Raw genomic sequence first — 19,599 nt, 5'->3', positions numbered from 1 at the left:
AAATGGCACCCGGAGAAAGTGAACGTTTGTTAAATTTCGCTGCTTTTCTCGAAATTCTGACCGCCTCTTCGGTTCTGGAGTTAGCGACGAGACTGGATATGTCTACAAAATTGAAAATGTCAAAGTAAATACAGTCAAGTACGCATAATTCGAATCACTTAGGACCGGCACGAATTTTAGTACGATTAAGTGACTGAACTACAGTATAATAGGATATTCAAAGAAGGATTGAAATTACGAATTAATTACACGAATTAAGTGAACCGGACTGCGAAACCACGTCGATCGGGTGAGAGGATCGCGATCTGGGATTGTCTTGTTGCTGACATCCCCGATCCAATCCCTACGGCCACCGGCCAGGTGTAAACCCCCCATAACTTTGATGGAAATAAAGTGATATTTGTCAAATGACTTTCTGATCCTCTATTCGGTCTAATTTTATAGGATTTTTTAAAATGTCTATATGTTTTCATGTTTAATCTTCTTGAATACCTGATGGCTGAATTCAATTCCATATCGACACCAATTCGTAAAGCATTCACAATTTCTTAGTATAAGGTTGTACTCATTTTTCCCGATCTGGTCAATAGCTCGCGCGACGGTTTTATCAGGAAGGTACGGCTCGTGTGTGATGTCAATTTCATTGTTGATTCGAGCTAAAGAAACTCCCGCAATCTGAAAACAAAATGGACCGCTAAATAGCAATTCTAAATTATACACTATAAACTCAACCTTACTCGGCAGTTTTGGGTTTACACCCGATTGGCCGGATATACCAAGTGAAAAATCAGGACACTTTTTTCGAAATAAATGTCCGTAAGATTTTACCGGGTACCGAGTAAGGGGAGTCTGATTTACAACTGAAATCTTTCCGTTTTCATATCATCGATACGTATTACTCCCTTTTTGAATTGACTCAGAGCTCGAGATTTCGGTTTGTCTAACGGCACGCTTAGTGCACGAGTGCACGAGAAAATGTAAATCACTGTCCATGTTACAATGGCCACAGTAGATGCCCCAATGGCTGTACCTTCCTCTGTTTATTTCGATTCGATCTCCAGGGCACATACCGCTATCGACCAGCCTCTTTATACTGGACCAATCAGACTTCATGTTATAGTTATTTCCGGCCTGTCGAATTAAACGCATCGGTGGGGCTTTCGTGTCTCTTTTCAAGATCGTCGTGTCCCCGATGTTATTGAAGACTGTGGTCGTATCAATTAGATACATCGGCGAAATAATTATATTACAATTCACTTTATATTTTATCTATAGTTTATATAAAACAACAAAAGTCTCCAGAAGTCTCCAGATCTTCATATCTCGACAATACTTAATAAACAGTAAACATCGCCTTTTTCGGACACGGTGAACTCTGACTCTAAACTAACTCGGACAAAAACGAGATCATTTTTCTGATATCTAGGTAGTACTTTCCTATCTTAAACTCGGACTTCGCTGACTTCAAATCGATTTAGCACAGTGTTCGCCCCAGTTAGACGAGGTTTACTGTTTAATGTATGTATGTAGGCCCTATACATGTGTATATTTTATAATGTTTTCATCTTTTAAGACAAGCTAAAGGTTTTTTTCTTGCAATCTATCTTAAACATTAAACCGTCATGAAATTATAATAAAAATCATCGTTTTACATCAGCCTTGATCGTGTGTACGTTCGGATTTGAAATATCCTTAAGAACTAATGGATTGCACCTGACGGTTAGAATAAGACGGCCTGCACGAAATCATATTGATGGTATTCTATTCCCGATGCAGTCAGTAACTTGTCTGTGGTTTAGTTTCACGATCGGATATTTTCACAAACCACATATATATAAGCCCATCCGATTATAAAAAGCTTACCACTAACGATTAGGTAACTAACTATTCCCGATGGTGATATCAACGCCAGGCCAACACTGACTCTGGTCGCTGGGCCTTCATTGGACAATTCGTCACTGATCTGAAATGATTAGGCCGACGTGTATTTGAAACATTTGCACCCATACTGTTGAATTCTCTACCCCACTCCCTCCGTTGAACTCTCTCCCAATATACAGTAAGACCTCAAGAGTATTTCAGTTTTTGGAGAGCGCCTTTAATAACATTCTACTATTTACAACACGCCAAATGAACGAATAAACCTTATTCTGGTTTCGTATCCACCGGAGTGGTAAACAATAATTCCGTAAGATTAACATCCCGATGATCTTAATTCGTTCTGAAATGTTGATAATGTACTTTTGTAAATTAGGTTGTACGATGAATCTGTGGCCTGGCTTGTCGCTAATTCCAGAACCGAAGAGGCGATCATAATTTTGAGAAAAGCAGCGAAATTTAACAAACGTTCACTTTCTCCGAGCGCCATTTTTGCTATAAGAAAAACCACAGAAACCGCTAAATGAAGCACATGTACGAAGTAACTCCATATCCATTTACTAATGAAAATACTTAAATCTTCTATATTCAAAGAAGATCGAATCTGTTAATTTCAGACGATAGATCATAATACTCATGAAAATGAATCATTTATTCCATAGAACTCTTCCGTTACAGTTCTTTCTATATTCAAAGATCGAATCTGTTGATTTCAGATGAAAGATCAGTTGTCGACAGAGTAAAACTGGTGTTTACAAATATGCTAGGCTGCACTAAGGGTAGTGAAGATTCTGATAATGAAACGATTGGAATTCTAGAAATATTCAAACATCCTAAACTGCGTCTATACACGATACTAGAAGCTATTATCTGGTAAGTATTACACGTATTAGTTAGTCTGGTGGCTGATTTAGTTTGGATTTCAAGATGTTTCTTGTTACTAGGTGTTGTACGAGTCTCATTTATTACGGGTTGACATTGAGTACGACAGTAATGGCTGGAGGTCGATTTGCGAATTATTTCCTGGGCGCAGCTATTGAACTGCCAAGTTATCTTGTTATGCACTTTTCTCTCCAGTAGTAAGTTTGAATCGGCAGATAGCAGCATAAAGACTCGCGATTAAATTATATAAATACTGTGATCAGCGTATATTTCAGTATTGGAAGACGGATTTCTCTAGTAGGACTAAATGCTATAACCGGTTTAGTGTTGATAGCTGCGACGTTCTGTCCTGAAATGATCGGTACGTGTGTAGACAAACTTGAAACTTTATTTGCCAGTTTTTTATTTTGAAACGCAAATATTGATGACGTAGTGCTCATCGACACACAATAACCTTAACATAATGCATAGTAGTGATCAATATATGAAAAACATCTATTTGTAACGGTTTTTACGACGCTGAAATTTCTATCTCGTTACATCTTGTGTTTTCTAGGAGAGACGAATCTGGTTCCGTTAATAATGACGTTTAATACCATTGGGAAATTCTGCTGCACGGCAGCTTATGGTACTATCTATATCCATACCAGTGAACTTTACCCCACTAACTTCAGGTGAGATTTTACACTAAAAAACTTAGAGAGAAAATCCAAAATGTTCTAGTTATTAATCAAATGTATATTTCACAGAAACCGCGCCGTGGGTATTGCTTCAGCATTTGCCCGAATAGGCTCTATGACAGCACCATTCGCCGCTTATTTGGTAGGTCTTTGAAAACCTTTTACATTTTCAATCCTGTAGTAACTTGTAAATACAAAATTCCAGGTAAAGATTGATTTGTTTCAGGCTCAATTTATATATTGGTTGCCGGGCGTGATTATCGGGTGTATTGGACTGGTTACCGCATTACTCGTGTTACCCTTACCGGAAACTAGAGATGTACCGATGCCCCAAACTATCAGCGATGTCGATCGACCTGAAAACAACGCGATCAGTCAAACTATCAATACGAATGAACTGCAACTAATGAGTTAAAGGCAATCCATCAAAACACGCGTCGATAACTTCCCAAATAAAACTTGAAAATTAACATAGCCTGTTGGAGCTAAAACAGAGAATAAACTAAACACTAGAAAATAGGTCGTACATTACATTGTTGCCGTTTTATTCGACTAGATTTTCAATTCCTTGAAGACTTAGTGAAATATCAGACACGATAATCTTAATTAGGACAACATTTTCCCATAAAAGAACGACAACAACTTTGGTTAAAACTCCAGAACCAATATGTACCTGCTCTCCCTCTGCAAGTGCACGATATACCTCGCTCTTCAATCTGAATTTCTGTAAATAGATTAAACGCCACTTTGATTAGACTTGTAAATTAGAATAAAATTCACGGGTTGTTAAAAACCAAATTCAATACCTTCAGTTGCCGCGATAGCTCCAACGACCATAAACAAGGCCAACGCGATGAACAGGGTTTTGGTAAACATTCTGAAATTGAATCAGAAATGTCCATAATTTCTCCGCTGAGTTACTACTACGACAATGAAATAGTTTGTATAGTTTTTTATCCAATCGTTTAAGTTATTAGAATTTGATCCTGATTTTGAATTTGATTAATCGTGATCACAATTCATGTTAGTAATAGGGTATATGTCTTTCTATACCAGAGGTCGAGAGGTCGAGCTCATAAAAATGAAAATAGATTCTCACACGCTCGAATTTATCTTTATTTTTACTCACTCGCCCCCTCAACCTCTGATATGAAAAGACATACCCTATTACTCTAATAATTTCATATATATGAACATTATATAAATGAATATCATATATATGAAAATCAATTTTAATAAAAGCATATGTAAAATAAATGGTAGAATTAAAAGAACATAAAAAGTAACGAGTAATTAGCGATTTGATGAAAATATACATTTTGATTAAAAAAATTACTAATAAATGAAAGAACAGATACTACATTTCAAAGATATTGATTACATGAATTAGAAAAATATTTTACAATTAAACATTTTATTCCTATTAAAGATTTGATTAAAACTGCACGTTTTCGTTTTCAAGTGAATAATATTACTGAATTAGGCTTTCTGAAAAAGTTTAAAAAATCATTATCTAATGATAGAGTTATCGAATGAAAAAGATAACATCTTATTCAATACAATAATTCCAAAATTCACAACATTTGATGAAATAGATAAACATTTAATAATTACTGATGAAAAACAATCACTTTTAAATAATGAAAATTCAGATAAATCATTATTTATACACTTACGTTATTGCCCTTTCAGAGAATGTTATGTAATGTTTTTCAGATTACAAGAAAAATGGTTTATCCCCGACATTCCAAATGAAAAATCATTTAAAGATGTGGGAATTCAATGTAACTTAGACAATAAAATTGTTACACCTAAAAGAAATATGAACCTAATGAAAAAGAGTTATGTAATTGTGGAAAAAATTATACTCGAAGCAATAAATCACATGATTCATCCTCTGGTATGAATAGACATATACCCTATTACTCATGTTGTTCGTTGCCACTGGTGCTAAATAAGTCCCGGCGTGCCTGCTTGGCACGGGGACGGGACACATTTTCGGCCAAACCGATCGTAGTGATTTACGTGTGACCGTGTGTCTCGTATCGGCAATCAAACCCGGACCAAGACCAGGTCCGAACCAGTTTGACCTGCCCGGACCAATTCTTCTCCGCATGGTCGAAGCCTCCCACATTTCATCGTTCTCTAGTCGATTGTACGCGCAGTGGTCAGCATTTTATACATCTCGGAAACATCTTAAAATTGGTAGTTTCTACTTTTTACCCCATTCTTTACTTCGTATCATGACACTGCTTGATCGACGATGAGTTTTTTTACCTTGTTACCGGTAGCTTATGGTCTTACCTGAGTTTTCAGCTTCAGAACAATTCCCTACCAAAATAAATCGATCGGTTTTATACATTCTACTGCAGTATTTCGTAAGCGGCTTTCAAAATTGAACATTTATCAAGTAATTTTTTCGTGCCTCATTTGAAATATGAACATATTTTCATTTTATAACTCTAGTGTTTATCTGACTATCACGAATAAATGATTTTTACGGTCGTCTCGTTGAGGTAAAAAAACAATAATGACAAACATTGGCAACAACGTTTTGGACACATTGGATTTCAAGTCAATTTCAGGATGCTGAATACAGAGGAGACGCGGGAATCTTTTAGATTCGAACCCTTTCCCACTGGTTTTGGTGGACGCATCAACAACAGAAACGCTGAATATCCTGAATAAAATCTGATATGGCGACAAGACGAAGAAAACTAACTAGTTTTGATGCCTACACACATATTGCTTAATACTGTCGACAAAAAGGTGGTGGTAATCAGATACATATCAAGGATCATTTAAGTCATTTTAGATTTGAATATGTCAATAATTGAATTGAATAAAACGGTAACCAGTCTAACCCCGATATATTGATGACGTAGCACACACATCCTCACAAAATTAATCATCAAAATTTATCAACAAGAAAATTAACTTTAATAAATTATTGAACGCCTGCGAAAAAATGTAGAATTTCTGGGATAAGCTAATGTGGAATTGCATAATTGAAATCGAAGTTTTAAGAAATTTGGGGAATTATGAGATTTGGCGATTGGGTAGATGATACAGTCTTCGACTGGTCTAATTTAAAAAAAATTGTCAACTTGTGACCGACTTCGATTCACTTTTGCCTCTAAGCTGGTCTGCAACGTCATTGCCTCCATGGTTGAAGAAAGAGCTCTTCTGGTGTCTGCTTCATCATGACTTTGAGCATATCGTGTAGCCAGCCGGCCTGGTCCCGGGGCCCGGTTTGGCTGTATTTCGATATCCTAAACTCGAGTCTGGGTGGAAGTAGACATTGTCATTTAAATAACTTATTCATGTTATTCTGTATGAATTACCCGTGTGACTTGTATTTTGTATTTTCTTATTTTAAAATTTGTAACTTTATTGAATTTGGGAATATTATCCCGGAATTTCAATGTAATAAGGATCAATAAAGTATTGAATTGAATTGATATCCTTATACACATGCCATCAGTGGACGCGGAGCCGTATATGACAGCTATGCTATTATAAATTGCTAATCTCATGAAACCTGCATACCCCTAATATCGAACATATTTTCTAGAACATTTGAATGTTGAAATTATATGTTTACACGTTTTTATATAGACCGCTTGTAGCAGCCGCCGATGAAATTCACACCGGCCCTACACATATCGTAGATAGCTTCGTCATTCCACTAGCATCCCCATGTCAGGGTCTGACTTTTATATCAGACCACCAAATCGTGTATACATCCGCCATTTAACCGAATAATCCGATTTACTTATCATTTCTATTTATGCCTGCCGCTCCTGATATAATCATACTTTCTTTACTATAACAATACGTCTTCTCAAAATATTCAACGCAATATAACATTTCGACGTTCAAATAGAGGTCATTATATAATCACAGGGAGCCATTCTATATCTTTATCAATAATATTTTGCCAAAGAGCTTGTATGTGTACACATAAACCTGTGACGTTTTGCACATCGATCTACGGTTGTCGTTTGTAAAATGACGCTGAATGGTTAACATTGTTTAGGTTTCATCATGGTAACGTTTTATAAGGCGTCAAAAAAGAAAATATGATTTTTGGAATATATTTAGTTAAAAAATAAATGCCAAAATTCACAATTGTAATTGTTATTTTGAAAACACCAATATTGACGACGTAGTGCACATCGACTCACACCTCCCTGATATAATGCATTCATGTACGGTACTAGGTATTCTTGTTGTCGATAATTCGTTAAGACCTAGCCCTTGGGGACATAGAACTTGATCTTAAGTTGACGCCAAGCGAAACGCTAACTATCCTGGAGGAACTTACTGTAGACCACGATAATTGGAGGTCCCTTTCTTGTACGTACGTCACATCGTGACGCAGCTCTAACAACTAGGAATATGCCTAGTTGTTATACAGCGGCGTTGGTTATGTCATAGAAGAAGAAGTAATAGGCATCAAAAGAAAACATCATTGCAACGGGTTTTTCGGCGTCAAAAACAGGAGACAGACAATAACTATAGGCGCCAGACGCTGTAAAAATCGAATCATGTATAGGTGAAAATAAAACACGGTGAAACACGTGTCGCGTTAAGCCTCGATGCAGACAGGCTTTTTTGGCGACTGATAAATCGCTTGAAAATCGCGCTGACTCGGATTCATGCGACTACGTACATAACTAATCTCGGTTTTCGTCGCGAGCAACCTGTTACCATTAAACTAAACTAAAATTGATGCCCAGGGAGCAGTTTCACGAAAAAGTTTTAGCGTAAAACAGTTAAGTTTGAATTGTTGTCCTCATTGAAAACATGAAGTAACCAATGGCAATTACACCTAAAATTTGAGTTAAACTTGTTTGTGAAACTGGGCCCAGTGTGCTTAGTACATGGGGTAAAAAAGTATGGTAATGGTATCCGAAATGACAACTTCCAGTTACAATTCGTCGATGTCAAGCCAATCTCAATACAATAAATCAATTCCTTTCCATCAGACGTTGACAGAAGCCAAGACGAACCTTTTTTGGATCTGTAGTTTATAGTCCTACCTAGCACTATGCACAGTAAAATATGAATTCATAAAAGATTTGTGCAATTTACCTCAGTACCGGCAGACGCCAAAACAGCGATCGATAAAGATTTGAGTTGTTGTTAGTTTCATCACTATGATTAGAAAATGTGTACACGTTCTACATTCTGCGACGCGACGTGACAGTCGCATCCGACCTACGTAGGCGCTCTTGCGACTCGGATTTGACGCGATTTGAACCAACACCCACAATGGTAATGAGATGCGTTTTGACATAATTTTTTTAGGATTAAATCTCCTCCTTTTGCATTCATAGCTTCGCCCATTCAAGACTATTACTAAATAGCCTATCAATGGAATGGAATCGGTTGGTGGGGATAGAAAACGCAGAAGAAATCAACGAGCGTGTAAGAAGCCCCGGCAGTTTTGCCTTGTAATAGCCAGGATTCGAACCGTTCTATCTGTCCATGGTTTTTGGTGCTATTTTAGTTACCACGTGACAACCAGAATCGCGGATCGCATCGCGTCGACCTACGCCCGGCTTATAACACCCTTGACCTACCGCTCAAAACGCCCTTGACCTACCGCACTACTGACCGCTGTTCGATCGATAGATTGCCGCAGTTCAGGGGTGGGTCCAGGAATGTTTAAAAGGAGGTCGCGTTTCCTGAGAAATCCCTCTAACTGGAGACGAAGCCGAACGTTTTGTATCAGTAAGAATGGTGATATGTTATCAAAAAAATGTTTAGACAATTAGAAAAGTCAAATCTTTTTATTTAGTTGAACCTCAATTTGGACAAGAAATTAAGGACATTTGATCGAAAGGGGAGCGTGCGACCCACAGGTGCATTCCCCCTGGAAATCCGCCTTGGTTAACTAATGTCTTTTGTTGTATGCGGGTAGACCGATATTTCCTATTATCTATGACCTAGGCAAAAAGTGTGTTTACAAATGTAGTTGTTTACCATGATTCATGTGTCTCTATGCATGAAATGCTGTACTGTATATACGCTGTGTGGTAGACTTATTACATGTATTTGCCATGCTGTACGCCAGGTTTTAGCTCATCGTGTATTAGTCAGTGTACCGTACGTAAGCAGCATAGTCGAAACCTCCCGCTTTTTTCGGTGGATTCCAGGTAATTTGGTCTAATCAAAAAGAACATCCTTAATATTCTGTATTCGTTTCAATAATGGCCCTTTCTGTAAAAGGTTGTACAGGCAGTTGAGTATCTGACGAGGCCTATATGTACGTACCGCGTTGTACTCATCGTTGGTAGGTTGTCTGATCGGGAGCCACCGTTCAGAATGGCTCACAGTGAAAAACTTTCTAGATAACACCGGTGGTACCTTTTAACTTGTTTCTCATAATCCACTTGGTCGCTTTTTAAACTGCTTATCTAAAATCTATGGGTGGCTGCTGCATCGTGCTAAATACGGCTATCAGGCGAACGAGGGCCATCAGTCGGCCGGGTGGGTCGACTTTTAAACTCAGATGAAATGAAAAACGAGGTAGACCCATAAATTTCTTATCCACACCCATGGTCCTCGCAGAATAACGATCGGCGGCCGATGATATTTCTTTAAACGACCGTCAGACATTCGAAATGAACTATAAGACGTAAATAATGACACGGCATGTCCTCTATTGACACAGGAAACGCTCCCTGCAGCCATTTGAGGTAAGGACCGACCTACGGTAAAAGCGCAAAATGAGTGCAAAAATGGAATGAACTGTCGCATCAGGCTAAATCTGAGTTACTATAGCAAATTAATTTTGAAACGAAGCAGCATCCGTGGACGAGTGCACTGAGGTTAGAATAAATCATTACGAGTCATATTTACATATTTCTAAGAGTATGCGGGTCCTGTGAAAATTATATCCTCCTGAACGGGTTTTAAAGAATTTTGTGAATACTATATGTATATGTTACTATGTTTAATCGATTCCTCGTTGTTTCGCTTTTATATCGTTGTAGAGAAGTAAAATACATTTCTAATAACCGGTACTTGTTTGTTTCTACGATGGAAGCCGACGTTGTCAGATTTGGCTCCTTACGGGCACGAGAGAAAGAAGATCTCATGAATAGCCAACTCGGCGCTTTCAGTCAAACTCCAGCAGAAAACGTTCAAATCGACTCCGTCACTGAAACCCTCGATGCTACGCGCAACAAAAACGGCTCTAGAATAAGTCCACCTTCTAGTTCCTCTTCGTCGAAGACGCCTGATAAAATGAAGTTAGACCTTCTGGACACGACGATTTTGAAAAGAGACACGAAAGCCCCTCCGCTGCGTTTAATACAACAGGCCGGAAATAACTATAACATGAAGTCTGATTGGTCCAGTATAAAGAGGCTGGTGGATATCGGAATGTGCCCTGGAGATCGAATCGAAATAAACAGAGGAAGGTACAGCCATTGGGGCATCTATTGTGGCCATTGTAACATGGACAGTGATTTACATTTTCTCGTGCACTTAGGCGTGCCGTTAGACAAACCGAAATCTCGAGCTCTGAGTCAATTCAAAAAGGGAGAAATACGTATCGAAGATATGAAAACGGTAAGATTTCAGTTGTAAATCAGACTCCCTTACTCGGTACCCGGTAAAATCTTACGGACATTTATTTCGAAAAAAGTGCCCTGATTTTTCACTTGGTATATCCGGCCAATCGGGTGTAAACCCAAAACTGCCGAGTAAGGTTGAGTTTATAGTGTATAATTTAGAATTGCTATTTAGCGGTCCATTTTGTTTTCAGATTGCAGGAGTTTCTTTAGCTCGAATCAACAATGAAATTGACATCACACACGAGCCGTACCTTCCTGAAAAAACCGTCGCGCGAGCTATTGACCAGATCGGGAAAAATGAGTACAACCTTATACTAAGAAATTGTGAATGCTTTACGAATTGGTGTCGATATGGAATTGAATTCAGCCATCAGGTATTCAAGAAGATTAAACATGAAAACATATAGACATTTTTAAAAATACAGTAAAATTAGACCGAATAGAGGATCAGAAAGTCATTTGACAAATATCACTTTATTTCCATCAAAGTTATGGGGGTTTACACCTGGCCGGTGGCCGTAGGGATTGGATCGGGGATGTCAGCAACAAGACAATCCGTGATCGCGAATCTTTCACCCGATCGACGTAGTTTCGGAGTCCGGTTCACTTTATTCATGTAATTAATTCGTATTTTCAGTCCTTCTTTGAATATCCTATTATACTGTAGTTCAGTCACTTAATCGTACTAAAATTCGTGCCGGTCCTAAGTGATTCGAATTATGCGGACTCGACTGTATTTACTTTGACATTTTCAATTTTGTAGACATATCCAGTCGGTGTGATCGGTATAGCGGCTGCTGCTGCCTGTGCAGGTGGAGCAAGCACTGGTATAGGTGTAGGCATGGGAATAGGCGCCGGAATCGGTGCAGTGGCTGGAGTTGGCGTTGGGGCAATAGCTGGTGGTGTTGTTGGAGCCGTTGTAGGCGGTCTGGTAATACCCATCGTCCATCAGGCTAAAGCACACCGAGCCAAAAAGAAAGAGAATCGCAAATTCGGAGTGAAAAAGATTGCCCCTGATGTTATCGAAGACTGTGGTCGTATCAATTAGATACATCGGCGAAATAATTATATTACAATTCACTTTATATTTTATCTATAGTTTATATAAAACAACAAAAGTCTCCAGAATTCCTCGGCCTCATATCTCGACAATACTTAATAAACAGTAAATCTCGCCTTTCTCGGACATGGTGAAAACTCTGACTCCAAATTTACTCGGACAAAAACGAGATCATTTTTCTGATATCTAGGTAGTACTTTCCTATCTTAAACTCGGACATCAGTGTTAGCCCCAGTTAGACGAGGTTTACTGTATTATGTATGTATGTAGGCCCTATACATTTGTATATTTTATAATTTTTCATCTTTTTTAAGACAAGCTAAAGGTTTTCTTCTTGCAATCTATCTTAAACATTTAACCGTCATGAAATTATAATAAAAATCATCATTTTACGTCAGCCTTGATCGTGTGTACGTTCGGATTTGAAATATCCTTAAGAACTAATGGATTGTCAGAACCTTCAACACTGGGAATTCTACGGGAAATTAATTGTTGCCGATAAATCAATCCCAGCCCAGTTATATAGGCCTACCCCCGAACCACTTGTATCACGAGGTTCCGCTGTTAGACATGAACCGAAAGAATTTTCAGAAGTTGTCCACCACACGGTAGTTACGAGGGGTTCTGTAGTCTGCTGATTAATGGAAATTAAGTACCGGTACCGTAAAAGTGAACGACACTTATGTAGAGACTTTTGGAAAAAACTAAACATTTTTTTAACTAAGGTTGTCAACTTCGGAATTTTTCATGAAATTCTAGCCGCCCGATAGTCCAGTTTCGAAATCGACTAATCCTTTTGAGTTGTAGTCGGAATTATACGAAATTATGTTCCTTATCGATCTAGCTGTCTTTTTGTCGAAAACCTCGCTGAAGACAGTTCGGAAGCCCATCCCTCCTACCTCCTAAATCGACCCCTGGTTCGGATCTACCCGTTCTTATAGACTGGTTGCCTGTTCTACATTCTGAAGCTACCGGCCTGCCAGCGACCAGTCTATATAAATTTCGAGACCAGTCCTTTAACCCTAACCCTAGCCTTGTTAAAACCTCGTACGGTTCGAGTCCCGAAATTACTAGGTGCCGCCCATGGATCTACCTGCGGTAAGTGAGTGATGTATGGAGGCGCAGGCGCGCTGTGTGTGTCATCTGTAGAGTGTTAAAATGGCGGCCGCTTATCGAAGCGGTCAAACTAGCCCGACCAACTTTCACCGGACTATAGACAGTTTACTGGACGAGGCACAGCACACCGGTGAGGTGAATCTAACTGCGCGTAATCTGAAGGAATATCCAAAACTCGCAAAAAAGTATGGATTGGAAGATACGAGGATTACCGGTGAGTTTAAACATTCCCAACAACCCTCTCGCTCTCCATCATCGGCATCCAGACTCCTCCAAGTCACTTGCCAGGGCATGAATACAGTCTGACATTTCGAGAGAAATTAGCACCCACCAAGGGTGTCATCAGAATTTTGTTAAAGGGTGTAATTATATAGATATATTTTTTGAAAAGCAATAGCTGAACCTGAGGGGGGGCTGCTGCTAGAGCAGGTTTGACTTGAACTTGTTGTTGTGCGGACGTCCCCTCCTCTCTCTGAGTCTGTGTATCCCCAACAACAACAACAACATGCTCGATGCTCAGCCTGTCGCGAAAACTTCTGAACTTTTCTAGTGTTGAGATTATTGAAGCACGCTGAATTCTGAGCAAAAACGCATCTGATTGGCTAAATTGATGGCTGCTATGCTCCTTGTCCGCCCAAGATGTAATTGACCAGTGAACAAGGGCCCGGAACTGACACAAGGGCCCGGAACCGACACAAGGGCCCGGAACTGACTCAAAAGCCCGGAACCGACACAAGGCCCGGAACTGACACAAGGGCCCAGAACTGACACAAGGGCCCGTAACTGACTCAAGGGCCTGGTTCCAATGAAACACTTCTAAACTGAAGAAAATCTAGATAAATGAAGAAATTAAATCAGTTTCAGTTTAAGAGTTAAAAAACATTTTCTACTGGAAGCTAATCCCGTATGTGCATGTCCCTGATTGGGTCCAGTCTAAACCAGGTTTAGTACTGGAAGCTAATCCCGTACGTGCATGTCCCTGATTGAGTCCAGTCTAAACCAGGTTTAGTACTGGAAGCTAATCCCGTACGTGCATGTCCCTGATTGAGTCCAGTCTAAACCAGGTTTAGTACTGGAAGCTAATCCCGTATGTGCATGTCCCTGATTGGGTCTAGTCTAAACCAGGTTTAGTACTGGAAGCTAATCCCGTATGTGCACGTCCCTGATTGGGTCTAGTCTAGTATTTGTTGGTTTTATTACATTGACATTTGAAATAGATCGTATTTTGTTGTTGCACCAGTGAAAGGAATGTCATAATTTATGATTTTCGGGTCTCATGTTCTTCGTGATGTTTTATTACTGTGTTTTATTCTGTTTACTAAATAATCACTTGTTAAACGCAAACTATTTGTAAACGCCGTATTATAACACTTTACATCAAGCTATACGAGCTATATATACGCAGTCCTGTTGCACATTGGGTTTAGAACATTTTAGGATCTTGCAAGAATTGGCGAATTCCAGATTAGTTTTCTCTGCTTAAAACGGGAATTATGACTCCTTTCTAAGAAATCAGTGAATTTGAATTTCAGTGGTTCTTTCCGGTTACAATTGGCATAATCAGGAACCTCTGAGCAGATATACATATTTTGAAATTAAATCGGTGAATTTTTGGGTGAAGGTCAGAGAAAAGTCAGTCTGGGGGGTGGGGGAATATCCAAGAGTTTTGGATTCCTCGATCTGTAAAAACCGTTGATGTTTTTGATACTATAAGAGTCTCAGACAGGCTATTGAGAATTCCTGGATAGAGTGAGTGAGTGTGTGGTTTATTGTCACAGATTGTGATTAATCTATAGTCCCAACTCCTACACGAGTACATTGTACGTATATATATATCTCGTAGCTGGAATTTATGAATGAACAACTTTTCAGTTAAGAGTACTATCAGTATGGCCCATAAAACCAGCGCATTTATCCTTATATGGTGAACTGACTGTATTTAGTTAGTTGTGGTTTTGACAGATCGGATTTGAATATTAAATTCCTTGTCATACGACATTGGGGTTTTTATTCATCATTCAGGATAGTCTAGGGGGGTGGGGGATGGTGGCCAGAAGGGTCAGCGCCCTTTTCACCGAGACAGAGATGAGGAATAAAAACTGTGAAATGTTTTGTAGAAGATGATGTTGTACGTTAGTGACTCATCTCGTACACACGTCCGCCCGCCGTCAGGTCGGGAAGCAATCACGAAGATTCATTCCTCCCTACATAAAAATACGATTCATTGATCTGGAATAAAAACTGATAGGAAATCAACTGCTTATTTTTGAATCAAATATATTGCAGTGACTTGAGAGCTTAAAACCCATTGATAGCGACATATACAGTGTTAGTCTTAGACTTACAGGATGTCTACAGTTGGAAGCTGGATATTTTTGTTCCCCAATTAGGCGGTTAAACCGAGAATTAGAACCCGAGTTTAGGTAGCAATTCGCTTTCTAAACTATTTAATGGTTTAATCTATTTAATAGATAAACGGTATCGATTTAGGAGGAATCTTTAGTAATAAAAGGATAAAAGTGATCCAGAAACTTCCTTGAAATAGAAATTTTTTCCTTTAAAACTCGTTGAAAACTCCCCTCACTCGGGAATGACTGATCTGTAGGGACTCCGTGACAGAGTGAGGCTGTAATACTGGATTCAAATTGTAATTAATCTCGCTGTAAGTTGAAGATGCTGTTTGTGAATATATGGTGGAAGTAGAGTGGTCATTGAGACATTCAGTAAACATTCAGTAAATATCGATTCATCGCTCGCTGCTGCTGCTGCGATGTAATCAAAATCAATTTCACGTTCATTTGAATAATTGCTCAACTTGCTGGTTCGTCTACGCGCGCTCATGCTCTTGTTGATGAAATCTCTACGTAGGAAGAGAAATAACAGATTTTAGGGCTCGTTAGGGCAGAGATTGAGCACGCTGCCAGTAAAATCGGGATTATAGACGGCGATGATAATGTGAGACTGTCGAATGTAGGCTATACAGCGACCGCGACCTGTAATAAGGAGGTGATATTTGGACCGTGAAGATGCTATGAATTTGCGGGATTGTCAAATCCAACTTTGGAGCAGAATTATATCTGAAAATGAGAAGGGAAACTATCAGTGCCTAACATTAAATCTCCGAATTTAACTTTGCAATCGTTTATTGTGCAAAATCTAATTTACTTTTCCACGTGAATATAATAAATAATTCTGTGACCTGTTATTGATACGGGTTATGATACGTATTTAGAGGAGAAAAGAAACCTATTAGCAAAAAGCGTTTGTGTTTTGCTTGGTTTAACGATCTGTTGTTCTCTTCGGAGTTAAGCTCAGCGACGAGCCTAAAAACCGTGTTAATGGCTTCACGTAATTACCTCGTTATCAGATCGTTATTAATTAAAGGTCGTTTGAGTTAATTAGTTGCGTGACGTGAATGACGGTAATAACGTGGTTAAAATTGAGGTTATTGTGATTTTTATGCGTGGTAGTTGACAACAGCGGCTGACAGATAACGCCCCGATACGGACTGGCTTTTCTGGCTGGTTTCGAGACAAGTGTCAAACATTGGTTCTGGGAAACTGTGTTTCTTGTTTTTTCACCGCAGAACCAGCCGATAAAGCATTCCTGTTTTGGGTCTTGCTATACAAGGGCGGATCCAGGTGCACTTTTGACACTTAGTAGTATTTAGTGGCATTTTTCATTTTGATAACTCAGATAATTCGTGCATTTCAGTATCGGACTGTACATAATAGCCGCGATCACACGGAGACGATTTGGCCCAGGCTAAAAATGCTCGCGTCATCGCGGCTAATACGTACAGTCCGATACTGAAACATAGTGTTGCCATTTTGGATATAAAGTGCTGTTTTGAGATGTGATAAGTTCTTTAGAATTAGCCCCTCAGCGGGTACCCCATAATATTGCCTTTTTGCACGTATCAAAGTGCCCTTTTGAGATGTGATTAGTTTGTAAACAGTTAAGACTGGTCACAGTCGGTGAAAGAAAATCCCACATTATCAATTTAGACACCTGTTATTGTCTTGGGCAGAATCCTTCCACCCATCTTTGAAGATGGGTGGAAAGATTCCACAAGGAATGTAAGAAAAACATTGGCGGTATATAGTGGGTTCCTGTCATTGATGTGCGATGAGACCCTCTAAATTGGTGTCTAGATGCACCCCTGTAATGTGCACTAGGTTTTAGTGGTGATATTTTTCTAAAAATGGGTCAAATGGCTGTGATTGGTAATATATTCGTGTTGACATTAGCGATCTGTTTGTTTCCAGCTCGGTTATAAGTTTTTACCACGTAACATGATTTTATATACCAGAGGAGGAAATGAGGTTTCAACGTTGAGTGCTTTAAAAAACGTTAGCTCTGTTTACACGTGTTCATATTCAGCATCAGAGTCTCTCCACCATCAGAGTCTCTCCACCATCAGAGTCTCTCCACCATTAGAGTCTTTCCACCATCAGAGTCTTTCAACCATCACAGTCTCTCCACCATCAGAGTCTCTCCATCATCAGAGTCGCTCCACCATCATCAGAGTCTATCCACCATCATCAGAGTCTCTCCACCATCATCAGAGTCTCTCCACCATCATCAGAGTCTCTCCACCATCATCAGAGTCTCTCCACCATCAGAGTCTCTCCACCATCAGAGTCCCTCCATCATCAGAGTCTCTCCACCATCAGAGTCTCTCCACCATCAGAGTCTCTCCACCATAAGAGTCTTTCCACCATCAGAGTCTCTCCACCATCAGAGTCTCTCCACCATCAGAGTCTCTCCACCATCAGAGTTTCTCCACCATCAGAGTTTCTCGTTTCTGTTTAGTTTCGTTGATGTTGGCTGAAAACTTGTTGATCGACTTCTGGAAAATATTTTTTTTTTTTTAATCATCGCTGAAGTCTGTTGAGGAGTGAGAGAGGGAAAGCAGGAAGAGACTTCATGATATAGGAAACACAACCTGAGCTTGTAATTCGTCTATGAAATGTCACGTTAGATACAGTGGACTCTTACCTTACTCAGATACCCCCCCCCCCCCCCGGATGTCTGATGATGGTTTTCATTTTTCTTCGAAATCGTTTTCAAATCTGAGTTGGGCGAGGTTTACTGCATTTCGAATTTTGTATCTCCCTCCCTCTCTTCCTCCCTCCCTCTCCCTCTCCCCCTTCTCATCTCTCTTCCCTTCTTCTCTCCACTCTCCCTCTCTCCCCTCCCCCTCTCTCCCTTCTCATCTCCCCTTCTCTCCCCTCTCCCCCTCCCTATCTCCCCCTCCTCTCTCTCTCTTCACACTTGATTTAGTTTCTGAATCATGTTGTTTTACTGCGGATTGTCTGAAGCGATTTTACCCAGCTGTGGATATAAGGCATGAAATGTATATCTGAGTAATGTCAAGGTTAAACCGTCTCATGGAGAATCTATTTCAAATTATTGAAGTGACAGACATCTGAAAAACTGGATGCTACGTATTTCACTCAAGCTGGTTCCAAGATGGGGGTCTGGCTACCGGGCAGGTGAACTGTTATGGACATATTTTTAAAAATTTGTCCTGTAGCCATTTTGTCGGCACTCGCGTATGACTTGACTTTCAATTACTCATTCCAGACTATTATCAGGTGGTTCAGCCTGAGGTGTTACCGTACCACCTATGACATCGTTTACCCTGGTCAGACAATCACTGCCTGCACATAAAATGATGATATCGAAGCTTTTTCCAGTCAATTTTCAACTATGCGCCGCTCTTCGCACCGATGACTTCTATGTTTACAATCTAAGGTGGTGAATGAAACTGAAAGCAATGTTTTAGTTGATAATGTACTAAACCTAAAATGTACAACTTATTTCCTGAAAAACTGGGGTTTTTCAATAGGCTATTGTTTCATTGTCCGAATAGCTACATGCGTAGTATTGGTATCAATTGAACCAGAAGATTCTGAACTAAGGGTTGATGTTTGTTTTGTATTAATTGAAACAGCAAGTTTTGTATAAAGCTTAAATGAAAAAGTGTTCTTTTCGACTTCCTCTTTATTTATTTTTGATAAAATGCACTAGTTACTGATTAAACGATGAGTTGGTGTGTATAGTTTAGTATAGTTTATATGTTGAGAAGTTTGTGAATAGATAAACTATGAACAGTTTACACTGAGTATTCGGTACTCCGTACTGATTTTACAAAGTTCTGCAAACAAAGAAAATGCTGTATTTTGTCCGTAGCTCATTTATTAATAGGCCTAGTGTAACTCATTCCACTGGCTCTCGACCATTTATTGATGATGTCTGTGATTGATTTGAATGATAAATGAACCCATTATTAGGAACCATTAGTGAACCATGAATATTAGCTACATTTAAACCCACTTAATCCGAGTAGTATTTACAATCCATCTATAGGGGGCCTACAGTAATTAAT

General features: G+C 39.3%; 4 protein-coding genes across 13 annotated transcripts in view; 3 read left to right on the top strand and 1 right to left on the bottom strand.

Annotated features, from left to right (window-relative positions):
• The first annotated feature begins 2,604 nt into the window (after window positions 1-2,604).
• Window positions 2,605-3,884, top strand: LOC141911296 (solute carrier family 22 member 21-like). 2 transcript variants are annotated; one of them, XM_074802290.1, is made up of 6 exons: window positions 2,605-2,751; window positions 2,823-2,957; window positions 3,036-3,121; window positions 3,317-3,434; window positions 3,510-3,582; window positions 3,667-3,884. In XM_074802290.1, exons 1-6 carry the CDS (start codon window positions 2,639-2,641, stop codon window positions 3,853-3,855), a joined length of 714 nt encoding a protein of 237 aa, XP_074658391.1. In that variant the 5' UTR covers window positions 2,605-2,638; the 3' UTR covers window positions 3,856-3,884. The 2 variants fall into 2 exon arrangements, with proteins under 2 accessions (XP_074658391.1, XP_074658390.1); XM_074802289.1 differs by having other exon boundaries at window positions 3,024-3,121.
• Window positions 3,885-3,957: 73 nt separating this feature from the next.
• LOC141910834 (U-actitoxin-Bgr3b-like) lies at window positions 3,958-9,751 on the bottom strand. The gene is made up of 3 exons (XM_074801677.1): window positions 9,723-9,751; window positions 4,247-4,317; window positions 3,958-4,164 (listed from the first exon to the last, which is right to left on the bottom strand). The coding sequence occupies exons 1-3, from the start codon at window positions 9,734-9,736 to the stop codon at window positions 4,043-4,045; spliced, it is 207 nt and encodes a 68-aa protein (XP_074657778.1). The 5' UTR covers window positions 9,737-9,751; the 3' UTR covers window positions 3,958-4,042.
• LOC141910833 (uncharacterized) lies at window positions 9,458-12,468 on the top strand. 3 transcript variants are annotated; one of them, XM_074801676.1, is made up of 5 exons: window positions 9,458-9,558; window positions 10,123-10,279; window positions 10,445-11,024; window positions 11,221-11,403; window positions 11,793-12,468. In XM_074801676.1, the coding sequence occupies exons 3-5, from the start codon at window positions 10,491-10,493 to the stop codon at window positions 12,075-12,077; spliced, it is 1,002 nt and encodes a 333-aa protein (XP_074657777.1). In that variant the 5' UTR covers window positions 9,458-9,558; window positions 10,123-10,279; window positions 10,445-10,490; the 3' UTR covers window positions 12,078-12,468. The 3 variants fall into 3 exon arrangements, with proteins under 3 accessions (XP_074657777.1, XP_074657775.1, XP_074657776.1); XM_074801675.1 differs by having other exon boundaries at window positions 9,474-9,604; XM_074801674.1 differs by lacking the exon at window positions 10,123-10,279 and having other exon boundaries at window positions 9,466-9,604.
• Window positions 12,469-13,192: 724 nt separating this feature from the next.
• LOC141911413 (uncharacterized) overlaps window positions 13,193-19,599 on the top strand; it is a 38,946-nt gene continuing 32,539 nt past the window's right edge. For all 7 annotated transcript variants that reach the window (XR_012620042.1, XR_012620041.1, XM_074802424.1 and 4 more), the window contains exon 1: window positions 13,193-13,419. Coding sequence is in view for 5 of the 7 variants with exons in the window: in XM_074802424.1 (XP_074658525.1) it covers window positions 13,248-13,419 (172 nt within the window). In the remaining 2 variants the exon portion in view is untranslated. The remainder of the gene's footprint in view (window positions 13,420-19,599) is intronic.

Source organism: Tubulanus polymorphus, chromosome 9 (genome assembly GCF_964204645.1).
Source record: "Tubulanus polymorphus chromosome 9, tnTubPoly1.2, whole genome shotgun sequence".
NCBI lineage: Eukaryota > Metazoa > Nemertea > Palaeonemertea > Tubulaniformes > Tubulanidae > Tubulanus > Tubulanus polymorphus.
This window is presented reverse-complemented; position numbering and strand designations above follow the sequence as displayed.